Raw genomic sequence first — 17,698 nt, 5'->3', positions numbered from 1 at the left:
TCCTTAATCGACGTCTCTCTGCTAAAAATAACATGGGAAACAAGTTTTTGAAGTCGATTCTGACGCTTTGCATGTTTTACTCAGGTAAGACTTTGGAGGCAGCATGTTTTTTTTCCCATATAGATGTAGGTTATAGATGACGTTTGGTACAGTAACTCTTATGAAATAGTGTTGAAGTGATAAATGGACGGCAAACGTGACCGTAAGTCGATATAATTAAGACCTTCGATATAGTAAGTTAAAACATTGGTTTATTCTTCCTTTGAAAGACAGTCCTCCCATAATTTGATCTTTCTAAATTGGTATCTATTGTGGATATGTTGCCTAAAATCGGCTTATTAGTGTTTAAGTGGCAGCATTATACCCGCAACTAAAATCCTAACGGGACTACCGGTTAACTATAAAAACAATAAAACCATCTTTCTATGCACGCTTTGAGGTTAAATTTATATGTTACAGCTAAAATTAACAAAATTACATTCTGTATAAATGAGTCGACCCTCAAAGAACACCTTTATTAAATAAATAATTAGCTGAAAGCTCTAAATTCGCTTTTGTACACAGGTATGTTTTACATATTAGACCTACTCCTGATATATTATTTCATGTGTGTGTTGTAATAGGGTTACATAATAGGCAGCTATAGCCTGCTACAATAAACATTAAAGTGCTAAAGGTGGAAGGTGGTGGTGATGACACTAGCTATGATGATGATGATGATGATGCAGTTGTTTGTCTCAGTGTCAGGTGATGGTTGCTCCTTAATCCTCAAGCCCTCCAGGGTTGTGGTGGGCTTTGGGGAGCCGGTGTCAGTCACCTGTGAAGCTGCTCGCCCAGTGCGTGTCCTAGGCTGGGAATCAGTCATCAGTGCTGCACACACTCAGCAAGAACTGTCGGTCCAGTGGAAGGTAGACAGTCTCATTGACTGGATAGAGGAGCCCATCTGCTATGGGGTGTTTTTCACAGCTCCGCGACAGTGTGAGGAGAAACTCAACCTCGTCCTCTACAGTAAGTCACCTTCTGTGTAATGTAGAAATAGATGACTGGCATAAACCTGTTTGAATAAAAATGAACTTTGTGCGTTATTCATTTAGAAACCCCAGACAGCGTCTCCATTAGACCTGTGAACCACACTGGCCCCATGGTGGAAGGAAAAGAGTACCAGCTGCTATGTGAGGTTCAGAATATTGCTCCTGTTCAGTACCTCACCCTGAGGTGGTACAGAGGGCAGACTGAGGTTTATAATCACTCCTTTACCGACCTTACATCTCCTTCGCCTGTCCAAGTGTCTTCTATCCTCATGGTCACGCCAACCAAAGCTGAAAACGGAGCACAGTACAGATGTGTAGCAGAGCTGGAGCTCGGACAAGAGGGACCACAACCACCTCCCACTGTGACCTCTGAGCCTCTTAATGCATCTGTGTACTGTAAGTCATGAATGTTCAAGTAATGGTGCTATTCTTAAATGCTTAAAACAGACTCTCATGTGTTTGAAGATTAGAGAGACTAATCTGTGTGATATTTTCTCCAGTTCCCCCAACGATCCTCAGTCCTGAACCAGAAATGGTGGACCTTACAGTGGGCAGTGAAATTACTTTGAACTGCACCGCCACAGGAAATCCCACACCTGCATACAGCTGGCAGTCCTCCCATCCCATGCAGGAGAGGATGGAGGATGAAGCTGTTCTCACTTCCTCTTCACTGCTCCCAGGGACCTACACCTGCACCGCCTCCAATAAACTGGAGAAGAAGAGCAAGCAGTTCATTGTCAAGGCCAACACCAAAGGTAGAAGGAAATTCTTAAGTGCACATGTGCAACATATCTTGATGCACTGCATCTTAACCAGCATCTTCTTTTGCTTTCACTTAGGGGTTTGAAACAAGCGATCCTGAGATGGGATCCGATGGCCACATTGGATATACCAGGACAATGCAGCCACGAGGATTTTATTGTTGCATTTTTGGAGGAGGAAATGACAGTGCACCCCTGACTCAACAGATATTTATAAGGGTCTTGTTATCAGCAGACACTAGATCTCAAAGAAAAACACCTGAATAAACTGTGTTTGGTAAATATCATCTTAATGAGGTAGAGGAGGTAGAGTGTTGGTTTACGATATAGTGGATGTTGTTCATGTGATATTCTGTTTTAAGAAATCTAATTTATATTGTCTTTTGCTAGACTTGTTTTCCATATTAATGAAATCACATTGTGTAACATTGCAAATTTGTAGCTACTCTTCATATAGCAATGATGACTACATTATCATCAATGTATGCAGTAAAAGTAATTAATTAAGGCCTTTATTACTGTAAATATGAACTGTTTCTTAATTTGCTCATCTTTATGAATAAAAGTTGAATTAAAAACATTGTCATATGTAATCTTTTTATTTATATTGCAGCTAATATGATATCATTATAGTAGAGTGTGTAGTATGTTACTGCTGCTTAGGGACACTGACTCATTTTTTAAATGAGAAAGACAAAAAAACCTGCAATGTTAACACTTTAGCAGACCAGTTTTTCATAATATACACATTAAGGCTTGGATTGAACTTTTAATTAAACTACTGGTCCTATGCAAGGTTATTATAGTTAACGAAAACTAAGATTAAAACTAAAAGTGAAAAAACTGAAAATGAAAATAAGACTAAACTAAATTAAAACTACAATGAACAATGCAAAACAAACTGAAACGAAAATCAAATTCATTTTAGTTGTTGCAGAGCATTTAAAGTTTTGCTTTTGATTTAGCTCCAGGTGATAATTACTGAGCTCTGCTGTGGGGTGGGCATTGTTAATGGTTAAAGAATAAAATAATGAAATGGCTTTGCACAATCTGGTACCTTTAATAAACAATGACTTGGTAAACCATATTTGCTGTCATGCATTCTGCTTCTACAAATCAAGGTTTTCCTCCTAATACCTGAAAAACTAAGACTAAAACTAAATAAAAACTAAACTAAAACTAGTCAATTCCTCAAAATAACAATAAAACTAGTGGTTGAACTAACTAAAACTGAACTGAAATAAAAAAACAAACCTGGCTACTTGGTGTTAATGTGTGCCATTAATCATTTCTTCATACTATTAATGCTTAATGTTTGTGAACATTTAACTTTTTTTATCTTTACTTTTACTCTTCTTTAAATTGAGCTCTTACTATTCCTTTGTTGATTTATTTATTATTATATTTGTGTATGATTATATTGTATTTTAATAATAATAATACAGCACTTTGGTTCAACTGAGGTTGTTTTTAAATGTGCTTTATAAATAAAGTTTGACTTGACTTGACTTGACTCCACTAGATGTCGCTGTTGCAGTTTCCAGAGGTCCTATTGGCTCTCTTCACGACACGTGATCAAAACATTGCCTGCCAGGAAGAAGTAGCATTAGCGGCTAGCATACCCACTTTCTTCGCCAACTAGCTACCTCTAACCTACAAAGGTGACCGTCAGTTTTGGGTACTTTGATGCTTTACCTATTATACACAACTTCTGAACATCATTATCTGCTTTCTTTCAGGCATGCCAAAGAAAGACCCGTGTCAAAAGCAAGCGTGTGCCATTCAGAAGTGTTTACAAGGTACCGCACACCTCAATGTCATTATAAGATGTTAAAGCAAACGCCACATTATCTCTCTACTTTTTCTGTGCTAACTTCGTCTCCTTCCTGTAGCTAATAAATACGTGGAGAGCATGTGTGAGGATGTGATCAGGGCGATGCGGCGGTGCTGTGAGACGCATTCAGCCAACTCCATCTGCTGCTCCGGCTTCAAGGACTCAAAACCTGAAAAAGGAGAGCAAAATTGACACATAATAACCTCTTGTGGGTGTATTTAACTGGAAACAGTGTCAGAAAGACACATTGCATAAATGCTGTAATGACTGTGTAACTACGTGTGTACAAGACTGAACAAACAACAAGTTCCATGTTTTTCTTTTTGTTCCTTTAGTTGCATGTTTATGGAAGCCCATTTCGGCCAAAGTAATGAAAAAAATATGCAAGTCATTATAATGAGGAACTTTCTCAAAATAATGAGAAACTATCTCTAAAATAATGAGAAACTATCTCTAAAATAATGACAAAATATCTAAAAAATAATGAAAAAATATCTAAAAAATAATGAGAAACTATCTCAAATCATGATGTAGTAACTGAAAACTCAGGTTTTAAGGGGTGTGAGCATTGATTTGTGACACCCTGGTTCAATTTTCAACTTAAACAAGTGTAATATGTAAATTTGGAGCTTCCCGGAAACATTTTGTGTCCAGCAGTTAAATTGTTGAGGTGAAATATATGTTTTTACATTGCTATATATTCTGTAATTTTTCATGAGGGAGAAATAGTAAAGGCCACTTTAAAGATTTTAACAAGATACTTTGACTTTTTTGTGACACGCTATTCTTCAAAGTAGAGTATTTTACATACATATTAAAACATGTCTGGAGGAGAATTTTAAAGCAACTGGAAGGCCGATTCCACAATGGCCTTCTAACTATGCATAATACATGATTACATAATAATAAGCATCTAAAAAGTAAATTGATTTTAATCCAAATTTGAAATATTGTCATTTAAGTTTTTATAAACTTTCTTGATATTGGGTTTGAACTGGGTATGGTTATGCTTGGACATTTATTATAATAATTATGCAATAAATTCTGTGAACCAGAAATAAAATAAAATTGGGAGAATATGATGTTCTAAAAAGCATTAGAAATATATAGTTTATATAATGTTTAACTGTCTGTCCTGGCAGGTATGTCAGTTTTAAGAGTAGGAGGCAACACACACACCACCTAACTTGTCTCTCTAATTTTCCCCAAAGATCTAACTCCAAAGAAAAAGCATGTCCACAAGAGGGTGTATTAGTTTTTACATGTCATTGCAGGAAAGGCACAAGTGTTATCAGTAATATCATGACCCACCTATGTGAAGTGTAACCCTTTATAAATGTATTCGCTCTGCCTGTGTTTGATGAGTGAAAATTAAATTCCTCTCACAACAAAAGTTTTAACATTATAAGCTGACAAGAGAAGCATTTATTTAAAAAGTGGTCTTGTTGTGTGCGTGCCTCGTTATAAAGTACGTGGAACTCTTGTTTGTACATGTCAGCGTTAAGCTACCAACACAGTCATATTGCAGATGTGACTTGCCGAAAGCCCTGCACATACCTTTAATGTGAAAAATCAATAAAGAGTTGGTTTTCACCATGAGATCATCCAGTATAAATACAGTAAGGTTGCTGTTTTATCAGTCTTTCTTTTCAAATGATGTACTGTATTTGTTAAGAGGAAGTTTGGCAGACTTGTCCAGTTTTTCATGTCATTGCAGGCATACGTCCTTATCAAGTTTGAAACATACTTGTTTGTGCATGTTGGTGCTGAGCAAATTGCAGATGTGAGGTACTAAGGGCCCTGTTTACCCATATTAAACTCAAGCAGGTGATTTAGATTGTGTTGAATAACTGAAAACATGAGTGGATGTTTAATATCAAATGTAAATACACAGTTCATTTTCACTGTCACCAAATATAAATATCTGAATGGGGGGGGAAATGCTGTTTTAATGCAGTTAATAGACTTATTTTATTTATAAAGATCATATCACTGAAAGTCATATGTTCACCTGATATGAGAAACTCATTTCGTGATACATTTAATATGACCTGCATTTATAGACGTCGGTGTGTAGCGAATACATGATGATGATAGTAAAACCATTCTAGCTTTTGTTTGCAGAGCTCAAACATGCATGTTACTAAAAAAAGATGTTCAGTGCTCAGTAGGACAGGAAATGGAAAAAAAAGAACTGATGAAGTGTCATAGAGTGTCATCACAATCACATTAGCACCATCAACATCATTCAGTGCGTAAGCAATGTGTCTATACATAAACTCACACTTTAAATCCAACATAAATATATCCATAAGTAATACAAATTCATTACCTGTGTTAAATTTATAAATGTGAAAATCAACAGTGGTGATAAAGACAAAGTTCTGATTATGAGGGCATATCATTTGGAAAACGATGCATCATCATAGTGAAAGAAAGAAAAGAAGAGTGGACTAAGTTTAAGATCAAATAGATTAGACAAAGTACAAGAACTCCCTCTATATCTGGAAGATTATTCCTCACCATATTTTATCCAACATTGATGGCTTAAGTTTTTCCTATTATGTACAATTATGATATCAACAAAATCCAAGTAAAGATACCTGCCTTTCATCTATTCTATTTAATCACATTCTCTGAGTTTTTATCACCATACAACATCCCTTTTTGGTGCTTTCCCTTTTGGTATGGCTGTGCCATTTAGGCAACAACCAAGGGATAATCATCAAATGTTAATTTTATCTCTGTATTAACAATAAATCCATTAGAACTGGCCCATCTCTTACCTTATCAGTGTGTGCACTGACAAAAATGAAAACGTTTCTTTCAAGTTTCATCGATTTAAGTCACCTGAGATACGTTTTCAAAAATTCAGAAGAAATTCCCCTGAGATTTATTTTGGTACTGCCCTTTTATAATACTTTTATTTTAAAATAATTTCTGTGTTTGTATCAACAGCCATGATATACATACTGCAAACTACTGTATATTTGTGTACTGATTATATTGAAATATATAGGCTACTATTTAGATAATACAAGTTTGAATTCTCAATTGAATATTACTAATGTTTAACTTTTTCTACTTTCTAAATGTATTGGTTTAAATTTCATATTCATAAATGCAAATTTAGTAGGTTACACTCAGGCTATTTGTTTTTCTAAAGTCTCTTTACATTAATTAAAATTGCCTAGCTGCATGGAGTTGCTGATTTTCCTTTTTCTCTAAATTATGAGGTGTACTTACATTTTTCATTTTGTGGAACAAGGAATATGTATTTATCTTTATGCTATTCAAGAAGAAAAGAGGTAAAAATGAAAACCAAAAGCTTTTCTGCCTACCTTTTTTGTTTAATTTATTATGAAAAAAAAAACAGTTTATATGTGCACAACATACAAAACCGTATTCTGGGCACCTATAACAAACACAAAGAAAAGTAAATGTATATGTATGTAAGTATGTATGTATGTATGTATGTATGTATGTATGTATGTATGTATGTATGTATGTATGTATGTATGTATGTATGTATGTATGTATGTATGTACATATTACAACTATAAATTAACACTAGGGGGATGAGGGTCTATACCAAAAAAAAAATTGACATAGCACAGTGTGTTACAGTTTTAATTGATTTCGGTTTCAGGGAGGAATGTATTATTTGATCTCATTGCTAAATACAATGAAGCATGATTTCTTACCTGTAAATTTACATTTATAGATATGGAATTTGACCATAATAATAATAATAATAATAATAATAATAATAATAATAATAATAATAATAAGATTTATTATATAAAATCTGAATTTTTATGTGTGTTATTTTGCATTAGACCAAATAATACATTCTTCCAAATTAAATTAAAACTTCCATCAATATTTTCAATAATAAAATCACAAAGGTTTGGTCAGAATATCTTCACAAATGGACAATGCCGAAATAAATGTATAATAGTTTCTGAACATTCATAACAAAAACAAAACAGCTCACATCAATGCCTCTTTTAAAACTCTTTTTAAGATCATTTTTAGCTGGATCAACTACCTTTCTTCCTTTCTGCGTCATACGTCCGTGTGACGGAGTGACGTCCTGGCGTGGTGACGTGTTGACGTCGGACGGAAATTTGCAGCAGTTCTTTCTAGAATCCTGTAGCATTTAGCAGTGAGCAGCTAGCCCACTCCTGAAAAACCTACACAAGTTAGCCCTGGCAAACCGCAGCGGGTCGCAGCATTGAATACAGACACATATTTCAGTGCAGCGTCCTTACGTTGTATGCTTTTTGATTAAACATTCGGGTTAGCCTCGTTTAGCCCGCGAACTTAGCCGAGTCATTATCCCAGGCTAACACTGGCAGGATGTCCAGAATAGACTACAGCGTGTGGGACCACATCGAGGTGTCAGACGATGAGGATGATACCCACCCAAACATCGACACACCCAGCCTCTTCAGATGGAGACATCAGGTACAGTATTAAACATACGTGACATAAAGATGTTTGTAGGTGACATAAACATGGCATAAAGTGACTGTGACTGTGCAATAACAATATAAAACTCAGGTATATTATCACTCAACACCAATATTACTCTTGTACATAATGATACTATTTTACTATATATTTTTACTACTGTTTTTATTGCTTTTGTACTTCCTTATTATTTATTGTTCTTTATTATTTTTGTATAGACGTTCTTCTATTTTTGTTATCCACGTTACTGCTGCAAATAATATAAATTTCCCCATTGTTGGACCAACATCTTATCTTTAGTGTGTCCTGTGTTCACTCTGGTGTTATATGAAGTTGAAGATGATAATAGTTAGATGTGAGAAAGCGAGTAATGGAGGTGCACTGAAAATCAAAGACTATGGTGGACATAAAGTACTAGTTATACATTTCCTTTCTCACCTCGTGCATTTATTGTTGGGTTTTTGATCAACTTTTCTTTTATGTTTCTGTTCCAAATGTCTCAATATATTCTGCTATATGAATTTTATATTGCTTTACTCTTTCCCTTTTGAGGTTACTTGTAATTGCAATCAAGTGCTTTTAAAGCATCCCATAATATAGCTGTGTCTGTTTCACCGTTATTGATTTTTACCAAGTAAGTCTGTGTGTCCTAATTTACTTAGCACCATCACATCAATGATGAAGTCAACATTCCTCAAGACTGTGTAGTCCAAAGACAAGGCTGACTTATTCAAATTGATTAGGTCATTCAGCTAATTTGTAATACTCATTAACTGACACAGACAACAGACAGACCACACGGAACACAGGACAGACCACTGAGGAGCTGGTCATGACCACGGACCACTGGTCATGACCAGTATCTTTAGCGCCCCTAGTGGTAAGGACCACTGGTCAGTGCAACGAATAAGCTGGTCCCAACCACGGAGCTGCTGGTCATGACCAGCATCTTTGGACCACTACTTCATAGTTATGAACAGTTAAATAAAATAGTGACTCATACTGTCCATAGAGGGAGTGAGAGACACAAACCGCAACATTATAATGCAACAATAAAGAATATGCATCTGAATAAGGGGAATCAAACCCAAGTTACTCTGGCCACAGACGGACACAGTAACAGGTTAGCCACAAGAATAACCTTAAGATGCCAGCCGACGTATTACACCCGGTCGCACATAGTATTTTGTTGGACAAAAGATTGTGATATTTATAATTTCATTTTAATGTTTATTTAACGGAGACAACACTTAAAACATTAACACAAAAATGAGAAAATGTCATAGATCACGTCTAATTTCAGCTTATTTGTAATACTCATTAACTGATCCAGACAACAGACAGACCACAAGGAACATAGGACAGACCACTGAGGAGCTGGACCGGACCACGGACCACTGGTCATGACCAGTATCTTTAGCGCCCCTAGTCGTAGGGACCACTGGTCCGTGCAAGACCACTGATTTGGCTACAACCCCCTCTCGATTTACTGTTACATATTGTATCCAAGATTATTGTATTTATCTCTTTCTGCATAAAAAAATAGTCAATTTGGACATGAGTTACTTGTGCCGGTAGATTGTGACTGATTCTGTACTTATTTTCACCTCAGGCACGTGTGGAACGGATGGAAGAATTTCAGAAGATGACTGAAGATTTAAGTAAGGGACTCAGTGAAAGTCGACGTAAGCTGGCTGAGACACAGAAGAAAGTGAAAGAGCTGAACATCTCGACAACGGATGATGCCAAAGCAGAGCTGAGCAAAACCCAGGCTGAGGAGAAGAAACTGAAAAAGGAGGAACGAGAGTGGGAGAAGAAGTTGGACAAACACCGCCAGGAGGAGAAGAGGATGCCATGGAATGTGGACACGCTCAGCAAGGAGGGGTTCAGCAAGGTGAGGCTGATGTAGGGGGCTGCTAGAAGACTATAGTCTCTTGATCTTTGTTCTGACCCTCTTTTTAGTATATATGAGAATGACACCTTACTCTCCAGAGCAAATTCTTGGAGTATAATGTTGTCTTATTGGCACACATACCTGGGAAAAAAAACAGGAAATAAAGCCTGTTTTTTAGTGGTTACCCCATAGTAATACTTTTCAGCCAAATGTTTAACCATTCAGCCTCTGTTTTCATGTTATTCACAGCATATAAGCCACACTTTTAGAAGATTGTAATTATACAATATTAAGAGGCAAATTGATTCTTAAAAGATGGCACTGACATTATTATATTTTTTTAATTAGTATGAGCTTATCCCCCACAGAGTCCAATCAACGATGAATTTATCCTGGTAACAAATATCATCTGTGTAGGCAGAGCCTGATATAGTCTGTCCCTTTCTGTCACATAAATGTGCCAACGAACTTCCTCATTATAATAAACATGGCCAGTTTTCAACACGGCCATGTTTTTCTATCTTTGGAGAGTACCTTTGTGTAGGGTAGACGTGACTAAGTGTGCTCACATGAAGCACGATGACAGCGATGACAATGGAGTCACAAGAAAAAGCTGTTATCAGGCTTTGGCTACCAAGTCAATACTTGTCACAGGGATACTTTTAGTATTGAATATTGGTTTGTCATGATGCTTGTTATTTATAATGAAAATATTAGCCGGTATTATCTTTAAAAGTCATGCTTTTTGGCATACGCTTTCTTTGGCGTAGCCCAATGATTGTAAAGGTTCAGCAAGTGATACCTTGCAAAGTCCTCAAATTTTCAAAAGCAGGATATAATAATACATTTCCAGTCAGGGTGTGTAGTTGCACTCTCGAATGCTTTAATACATGAATACAAAACAACAGATGCATTTGCAAATATGCATTACGCTGCAATTTATAGGTGATTCAAGATCATGTGATTGTTTACTTTGCTTCAGGCTCTATTATTCAACCAAATCTAAACCTTCTAACAACACTATATGGGCCTCTGTGTTCAAACTGTTTCCTGCTACCATTATTGCCTCCGATTGGTATGTGTTAGGGTGAGCGTGCTTTGGAAGTAGCTTTAGTCGCTAACGCAAGCATTGTTGTTCGCCTGAAGCTGATTTGTAGCAAGGTTAGCAGTGCCACTGGTTACAGTTGCTATTTTATGTAACCGCTGCATGTTTTGTCTTCCAAGTGGGATATTTTTGTTCCTTTTTCAGAAGTGGATTGCTGGATAGAGATAACCCTGAGGTGGTTTTTGACAGCCATATTGATTTTTCTCAAATTCCACACAGACTTTGCTTCAAGTCTGTGGTTTCATAATGTTGTTCATATCTCTGACTCTTCGTGCAATTTTCTGATACACATCAGTTTTGTACTTATACCCCACATCTCCAGTGATGTCTGATATGACTTTTCCTATTGTATCACAGCCATAGATTCTTATAATTATTTTCTGCCACTTTGTCATCCACAGAGCGTTGTTAATGTCAAACCTGACAATGTTGAAGAGACCGAAGAGGAGAAGGAGCAAAAGCATAAAACCTTTGTGGAAAAACATGAGAAGCAGATCAAACATTTTGGTATGTATTCTTGACATTTATTCACAGTTGTTCTTTACTGTATATTACATTGAGTATCAGTAGGGGAAAATAGTGATGGTCCTTGATTACTGTCTTTACTGCAGGTATGTTGCGACGCTGGGATGACAGCCAGAAGTACCTGTCTGACAACCCTGATCTAGTATGTGAAGAGACTGCCAACTACCTGGTCATCATGTGCATCGATCTTGAAGTTGAGGAGGTAAATACTATATGACAGAATTTCTTCTTAATTTTCCCCTAAAAACACTGACAGTAGTCCATATTTTGCATGCATGTTAAGATTCAAATATACTGAAGTGAGTTTTATGGGAGGTGTTTTATTCTTTATTTTCTGCATACTGTTTTCTTTACACCATCATTTTATTATTTATTTTATCTAAAAATGCCTTCTCTTTTTGTAGAAACACGCGCTGATGGAGCAAGTGGCTCATCAGACCATCGTCATGCAGTTCATTCTGGAGTTGGCAAAGAGCCTCAAAATGGACCCCCGCGGGTGCTTTCGTCAGTTCTTTGCCAAGATTAAGGTAACCACGTGTTTGGATGTAGGGCTGCAACGAACGACTATTCTGACGATTAATCGATTAGTTGTTTGGTCTGTAAAATGTCAGAAAATGGCAATAATGTATCCCCACAGACATCAGATCAGCAGTACCAGGACGCCTTCAATGACGAGCTGGAGTCCTTTAAGGAACGGGTTCGTGGCAGGGCGAAGATCCGCATAGAAAAGGCCATGAAGGAGTACGAGGAAGAGGAGCGACAAAAGCGCATTGGACCTGGAGGTCTAGATCCTGTTGAAGTGTACGAGTCCCTGCCAATTGTAAGTTCATCGTTAAGAATCTTCAGCATTTTCCTTTTATCTTCTCCTTTTATTTAAAATGTCTCGAACTTGTTTTCTTGTTTGTTTGTTTGTTTTTTTATTGCAGGAGATGCAGAAATGCTTTGACGATAAGGACATCCAAATGTTACAGGATGTGATTAGCAAAATGGATCCAACGGTAGGTTACTATGTTAAATAATTTTTTTTTCAATCATGACCTTTTACTTAACTATTGTGAGTGTTTTGAGTAATACAGTTATTAATTAAGACTGTTGCAAATCCTATCTGTTATGTAAATGTCTAGTTCTCTGACTCACATGTGTATTTTTGTCCTATTTTGGGTCAGTTAATTGATAATGAACGTATTGTTTAACATGATTTAGGAGGCAAAGGCTCACATGAAGAGGTGCATAGAGTCTGGACTCTGGGTCCCCAACTCCAGGACTGACGACGTGGATGAAAAAGGGGAAGATGGTATCTATGAGGAGGTCAAACAGGAGCAGGAGGAAACTAAGAAAGAATGACCAACATTGATCCTGTGATTTGATGTGTATTTTCCCCCTCTGTATTGCAGCTCCTCTATGTGTATGACTAGTTTGCCAATCCATGAACAATGAAATAACTTCTCAAATATATTTAGCTCAGACTTAAGGGATTAGCATTCACCTAACTGCACAACTTTGTTGCATCTGTAACTCCTGCTTTGAAGAAAACTGCAGCGTGTGTGTAGGTCTTTTATCTGCTTTGACATCACGAAAGCTGTATTCTTACACCTCGCTCATATGTGGGGGGTGGAGAAAGGGGGGTGTATGTTGACACATGCCTGTCATATGTGTGGTTGTATAGTTGAAGACCATTTATGCATTTTCAAGTTGTGCGTAAAGTTATTATTTTTGTCATTTCCAAATTTAAGATTTTTGTTTTTGACTTTCAAGGCTTGAGCAACCAATGTATTCAGATGGTTATTTCCCAAGAGTGACATTTTCTACAAACTTGCTTAACTAAAATTTCAATTGTAACCAACTTCTCAAGAACAAGGCGTTGTGGTTTTGTGTGAGAACTCAAAGTTCAATCCCAATTAGTGGAAGAGTGACCGTGTAGTTCCTAAGAATGACTTCCTAAGAATATCCTAAAGAGCTAGGTAGGTGTGGTTGGAGGCTACGCTTCACTTGCAATGCTTGTTTTTCCGTTTCTTTTTTATGGTGAGAGTGCCAGGTTGGAATTTAAAAGACATGATGAAAAAAAAAAAGAAAATGCTGTGAAACAGCTTCTACAAAGACAAAATTTGACAATCTTTGAAATCACTAAATAAAACTGCTCAGTGGATATTATTGCCAAAAGCTTTTGTGCCCTTCCTGTGATGTCTGCCAGCCAGGTGTGTTTGCTCTGTACTGCTGGAAATGGGCCTCTTTTTTTGGGCCTTGCAAGCTTTTGTGCAAGATTACTGGATATGATAAAGGACAGGGAGCATATGCGGTAACAGGACTATCTTGCAATGCTAACAAACTAAATGGAGGTCTGGCTGTCCCTCATTTAGTCTGACAAAAAGCAGAATATACAAACTCCCATCAAAATGTAACATTATGCTGAAAAAAGATGTCCTGAAATAGCAACCATGCTATATTTCAGTCTTGGTTAGACTTGCTTTTTATCTTATAACCAGTTAAACTGCTCTGAAGGTATAACAATACACTGAGATCATATAAAAGAATCTAAGGCTACGCCCTGTAATATCCTTTTTTCTTCATGGTAACTTATCAATAACTTTAAATGCTGTAAACGGTGTTCAACTGGAATTATTTATTTGAGAAGTTTATGTATTCTGTGCCACCCATGTATGGAAATGAGAGTAAACAAAACACTCTCTTTCTTTATAATCAATTTCAGTATGGTAGTTTTTGACAGGTTCTTGTTGAAGTTTCCACAAGAGAAATGTGAAGCGCTTATCCAAATTCTGCAGAAACGGGTAAAAAAGAGGAAAGGAAGAGACTAAACATGTTGTAGATTCGGTTTTGATAAATTACTGCTGAAGAACCACTTCCTTCCAGCTTAAGTGGTGCTTGTGACATCAATGGTGATGATGAAAACATCTTACCCTTGTGGTGATGCTGATTATCACAAAGGTTAATTGTGCAACTTGTAACATTTTCACCTCTAGAATCAGACTAAGCCAGGACAAAAACATCTTTTTAACAATTTGCATGTAGACAAGCGTTTCATGTCAAGGTGACTTTTTAAAATATACATACAGTACTGTGCAAAACTCCATGCAGTGCAGTTGACATTTGTGTGGTTGTATAGTTTTACAGGCAGACCATACTCTCACTTCTTCTCAGTACACCTGCACACGTTTTTTCAAGGTTCTTGGCAGGAATGTTGTTCCAAGTATTTTGGAGAACTTTTAGGCATCCCAGTTGCTTCGGCCTCTTCACGTAATCCCAGACTGACTCTGTGATGTTAAGATCAGAGGTCTGTAGGGTCATATCATCTGTTGCAGGACTCCTTATTTTTGACACTGAAAATAGATCTTTATGACTCTCGCTCTATGTTTGGGGTCATTGTCATGCTGCAAAAAATGAATTAGGGACAGATCAGCACCTTTTTATTTTTTATTTTTTTATTTTTACATGGTATTCCATTATGGGTAATAAAAAGTGCCTAAAACTTTTGCACAGTATTGTGTGTCTATGTATTTATAGTATAATGTATGATGGATCATAAATCATATTTGAATATACAATCAGTGTTGGGGAAGCTACTTTGCAAGCATAGCTTGTAAAACTACATGTAGTTCAGCCTGACCTCAACATGTGGTGTATATGAAACTAAATATAATATCCTACAAAAAATTCACATGCCAGCAGAAATATGCCTCTTAACTCAGTTTTATTTTTTTAAAGAAAAAAAGCTGACATTTTTGGTCAACATACTGTGGGTTCACCATAGACATGTAGGGTAATCTATAGACATGTTGGGTAATATAAAGACAATGAAAACAAAAAGAGGTAGACATATTCTAGATTGGTGTGTCTTGAACAACAATGTTGTTTTTCAAAGAAAGTTCTGGAACACAATAATGGTAAAATAACATTTATATTATATAGGTCATTTTTTAATAAAAAATATTTCATGTTATTTGCCAAAATTGTAGTTTGTAAATTGAGTAGTTAAACTACAAAAAATGACCCAAAAAGTAGTTGAACTACTTGACGCAGCACAAAATATGAATGTAGTTTAACTACCATCAAGTTACAGCAAATTGTAGTTAAGCTATGTAGTTTAACTACATGTAGTTTAAGTTTCCCCAACACTGTATACAATTTATTGTCAGAGATTATCATCCCTTTACTTACAACTTTTGGATTTGCAGGTTGAGAATTGCAGAAATTATGAACATAAGATACCTTGATGTTCAATACCTTTTCCCTAGTCACGCATGAGACCAAATCTTCAAGTTTTATTTGCATAGTAAGATACTATTTTCAATTACCTTACAGAGAAACAATGTGTGCAAATATTTTCATACCTAGAGTATAGTATTTTATAAGTTAGTTTGGTCTTGGTACATAAAACTGCATGGACCTGTATTACATTGCAGTCAATAATAATAATACATAAATAGACAGAACCACAATCAGATTCATTTGACAAGAAGGAAGTACAAGGAATTCAATGTGGTCCAGAGATCAACAGAATAAGCAAAACACATTAACATTAAACAATAAACATAAACAAATTCCTGTGTACAGTATTGGTATTGGTACATAAAACTGTATGGACATGTATAACATTGCAGTCAATAATAATAATAAGAAGAAGAATTAAAGCCGCAAGCGGCGATGGCGGGCCCTCGCTCACCCATGCCACCGCGGGGCCTGAGGCATGGCGGGGCTGTGGCGTGAAGCAGAAAGTGAGAAAAAACCTGGAACGAGGCCAAAAATGCAATGTTTTGTTCATCCAGTAGGGGGCAGTCACAGGTAGTTACACATATGGTCTGGTGTGTTCAGGGCATTGGACAAAGCATGAAGGAGTTATGAGAGGTTCATCCACCAGGGGGCAGTAGAGTGTAACAAAACACAAGCGGTTGCGTTCAGGGTGGGACAGTGATTACACATGTGAAGTTTTGTGGAAATCGCACAATGATGATGTAAAATATGGCACTTCCTGTTTCCACTAGGGGGCGAGACGAGTGAGATCGCCTATGAGTGAATGGAGACGTTGAGGTCGGCACCCTGGACCTGTGTACCAATTTTCATGATGATACGAGTTCAATAAAGCCATCAAAAAGCCAAACGTATTTTCATGGCGAGGAATTGATGGTCGCCGCGTCGCCACACGGACGCCATTACTCGTAGCTTCACAGTCTTCATAATGTAGCTTCACCAACTGGTTCTGAATGAAGTTGATGGGGCAAAGTATGTAATTTTAATGAATCTTAGTTAACTTCCTGTTACCACCGGGGGGCGCTATGAGTTACGTGGGAAGTTAATATATCGGGACGTTCAGGGCGGAGCCATCATCATGTCCAGCAAGTTTGAAGCTGATTGGATGAAGTATGTGGGCGTGAGAGCCACTCGTATGTACATGGCGAACACGCCAAAGTTAGTTGAGCCCTGGCAGACACGCCCTTTGACCTACGGATGCGCAGAGCACAATTTAAGCTCAGCTAGGTCTGGAGATGTTGCGTACCTAATTTGAACTTGATCGGGCGAACGCTGTGGGAGGAGTTAATTTTAGGCGGGAAAAATCAAAACCAAAATGGCCGACTTCCTGTTGGGTTGAGGTCATGAGGTCAAGAGGCTTTTTTGCATATGTGGGTATAATACATATGTGTACCGAATTTTGTGAGCATAGGACAAAGTTAGCAAAATTCCCTATGGGCATTTTTGGACTTTGTAGGGGGCGCTATTCCGCCATTCTGCGTCGACCATGTGCGACCACCCAAAAATATCGAATTTCGGATGAGGCCGGACGTCCGTGCAAAAGTATAAGCATTTTCGCATTTGGGAAAGGGGCGAAATTGGGGCACGAAATGTCGGAAGAATAATAATAATAATAATAATAATAATAATAATAATAATAATAATAATAAACGTTACAATTTCAATAGGGCTTTCGCCAGGCGACTTGCAGTCGCCGCTCGGGCCCTAATAAACATTACAATTTCAATAGGGCTTTCGCCAGGCGACTTGCAGTCGCCGCTCGGGCCCTAATAATAAACATTACAATTTTAATAGGGCTTTCGCCAGGCG

At 37.2% G+C, this 17,698-nt stretch overlaps 2 protein-coding genes across 3 annotated transcripts; both read left to right on the top strand.

The window, feature by feature from the left end:
• Positions 1-3,386: 3,386 nt before the first annotated feature.
• cmc4 (C-x(9)-C motif containing 4 homolog (S. cerevisiae)) lies at positions 3,387-5,225 on the top strand. Of its 2 annotated transcripts, none has more exons than XM_062439072.1 (3): positions 3,387-3,453; positions 3,532-3,591; positions 3,685-5,225. In XM_062439072.1, exons 2-3 carry the CDS (start codon positions 3,534-3,536, stop codon positions 3,816-3,818), a joined length of 192 nt encoding a protein of 63 aa, XP_062295056.1. In that variant the 5' UTR covers positions 3,387-3,453; positions 3,532-3,533; the 3' UTR covers positions 3,819-5,225. The 2 variants fall into 2 exon arrangements, with proteins under 2 accessions (XP_062295056.1, XP_062295057.1); XM_062439073.1 differs by lacking the exon at positions 3,387-3,453 and adding an exon at positions 3,454-3,459.
• A 2,517-nt stretch (positions 5,226-7,742) lies between these two features.
• On the top strand, positions 7,743-15,096 carry LOC133999557 (hsp90 co-chaperone Cdc37). The gene is made up of 8 exons (XM_062438781.1): positions 7,743-8,096; positions 9,715-9,996; positions 11,503-11,608; positions 11,713-11,828; positions 12,031-12,153; positions 12,264-12,446; positions 12,553-12,624; positions 12,830-15,096. Exons 1-8 carry the CDS (start codon positions 7,989-7,991, stop codon positions 12,968-12,970), a joined length of 1,131 nt encoding a protein of 376 aa, XP_062294765.1. The 5' UTR covers positions 7,743-7,988; the 3' UTR covers positions 12,971-15,096.
• The last annotated feature ends 2,602 nt before the right edge of the window (positions 15,097-17,698 follow it).

The sequence above is a fragment of the Scomber scombrus genome, chromosome 18 (assembly GCF_963691925.1).
Source record: "Scomber scombrus chromosome 18, fScoSco1.1, whole genome shotgun sequence".
Taxonomy (NCBI): Eukaryota; Metazoa; Chordata; class Actinopteri; order Scombriformes; family Scombridae; genus Scomber; species Scomber scombrus.
Note: the sequence above shows the minus strand (reverse complement) of the source record. Positions and strands in the feature narration are given on the sequence as shown.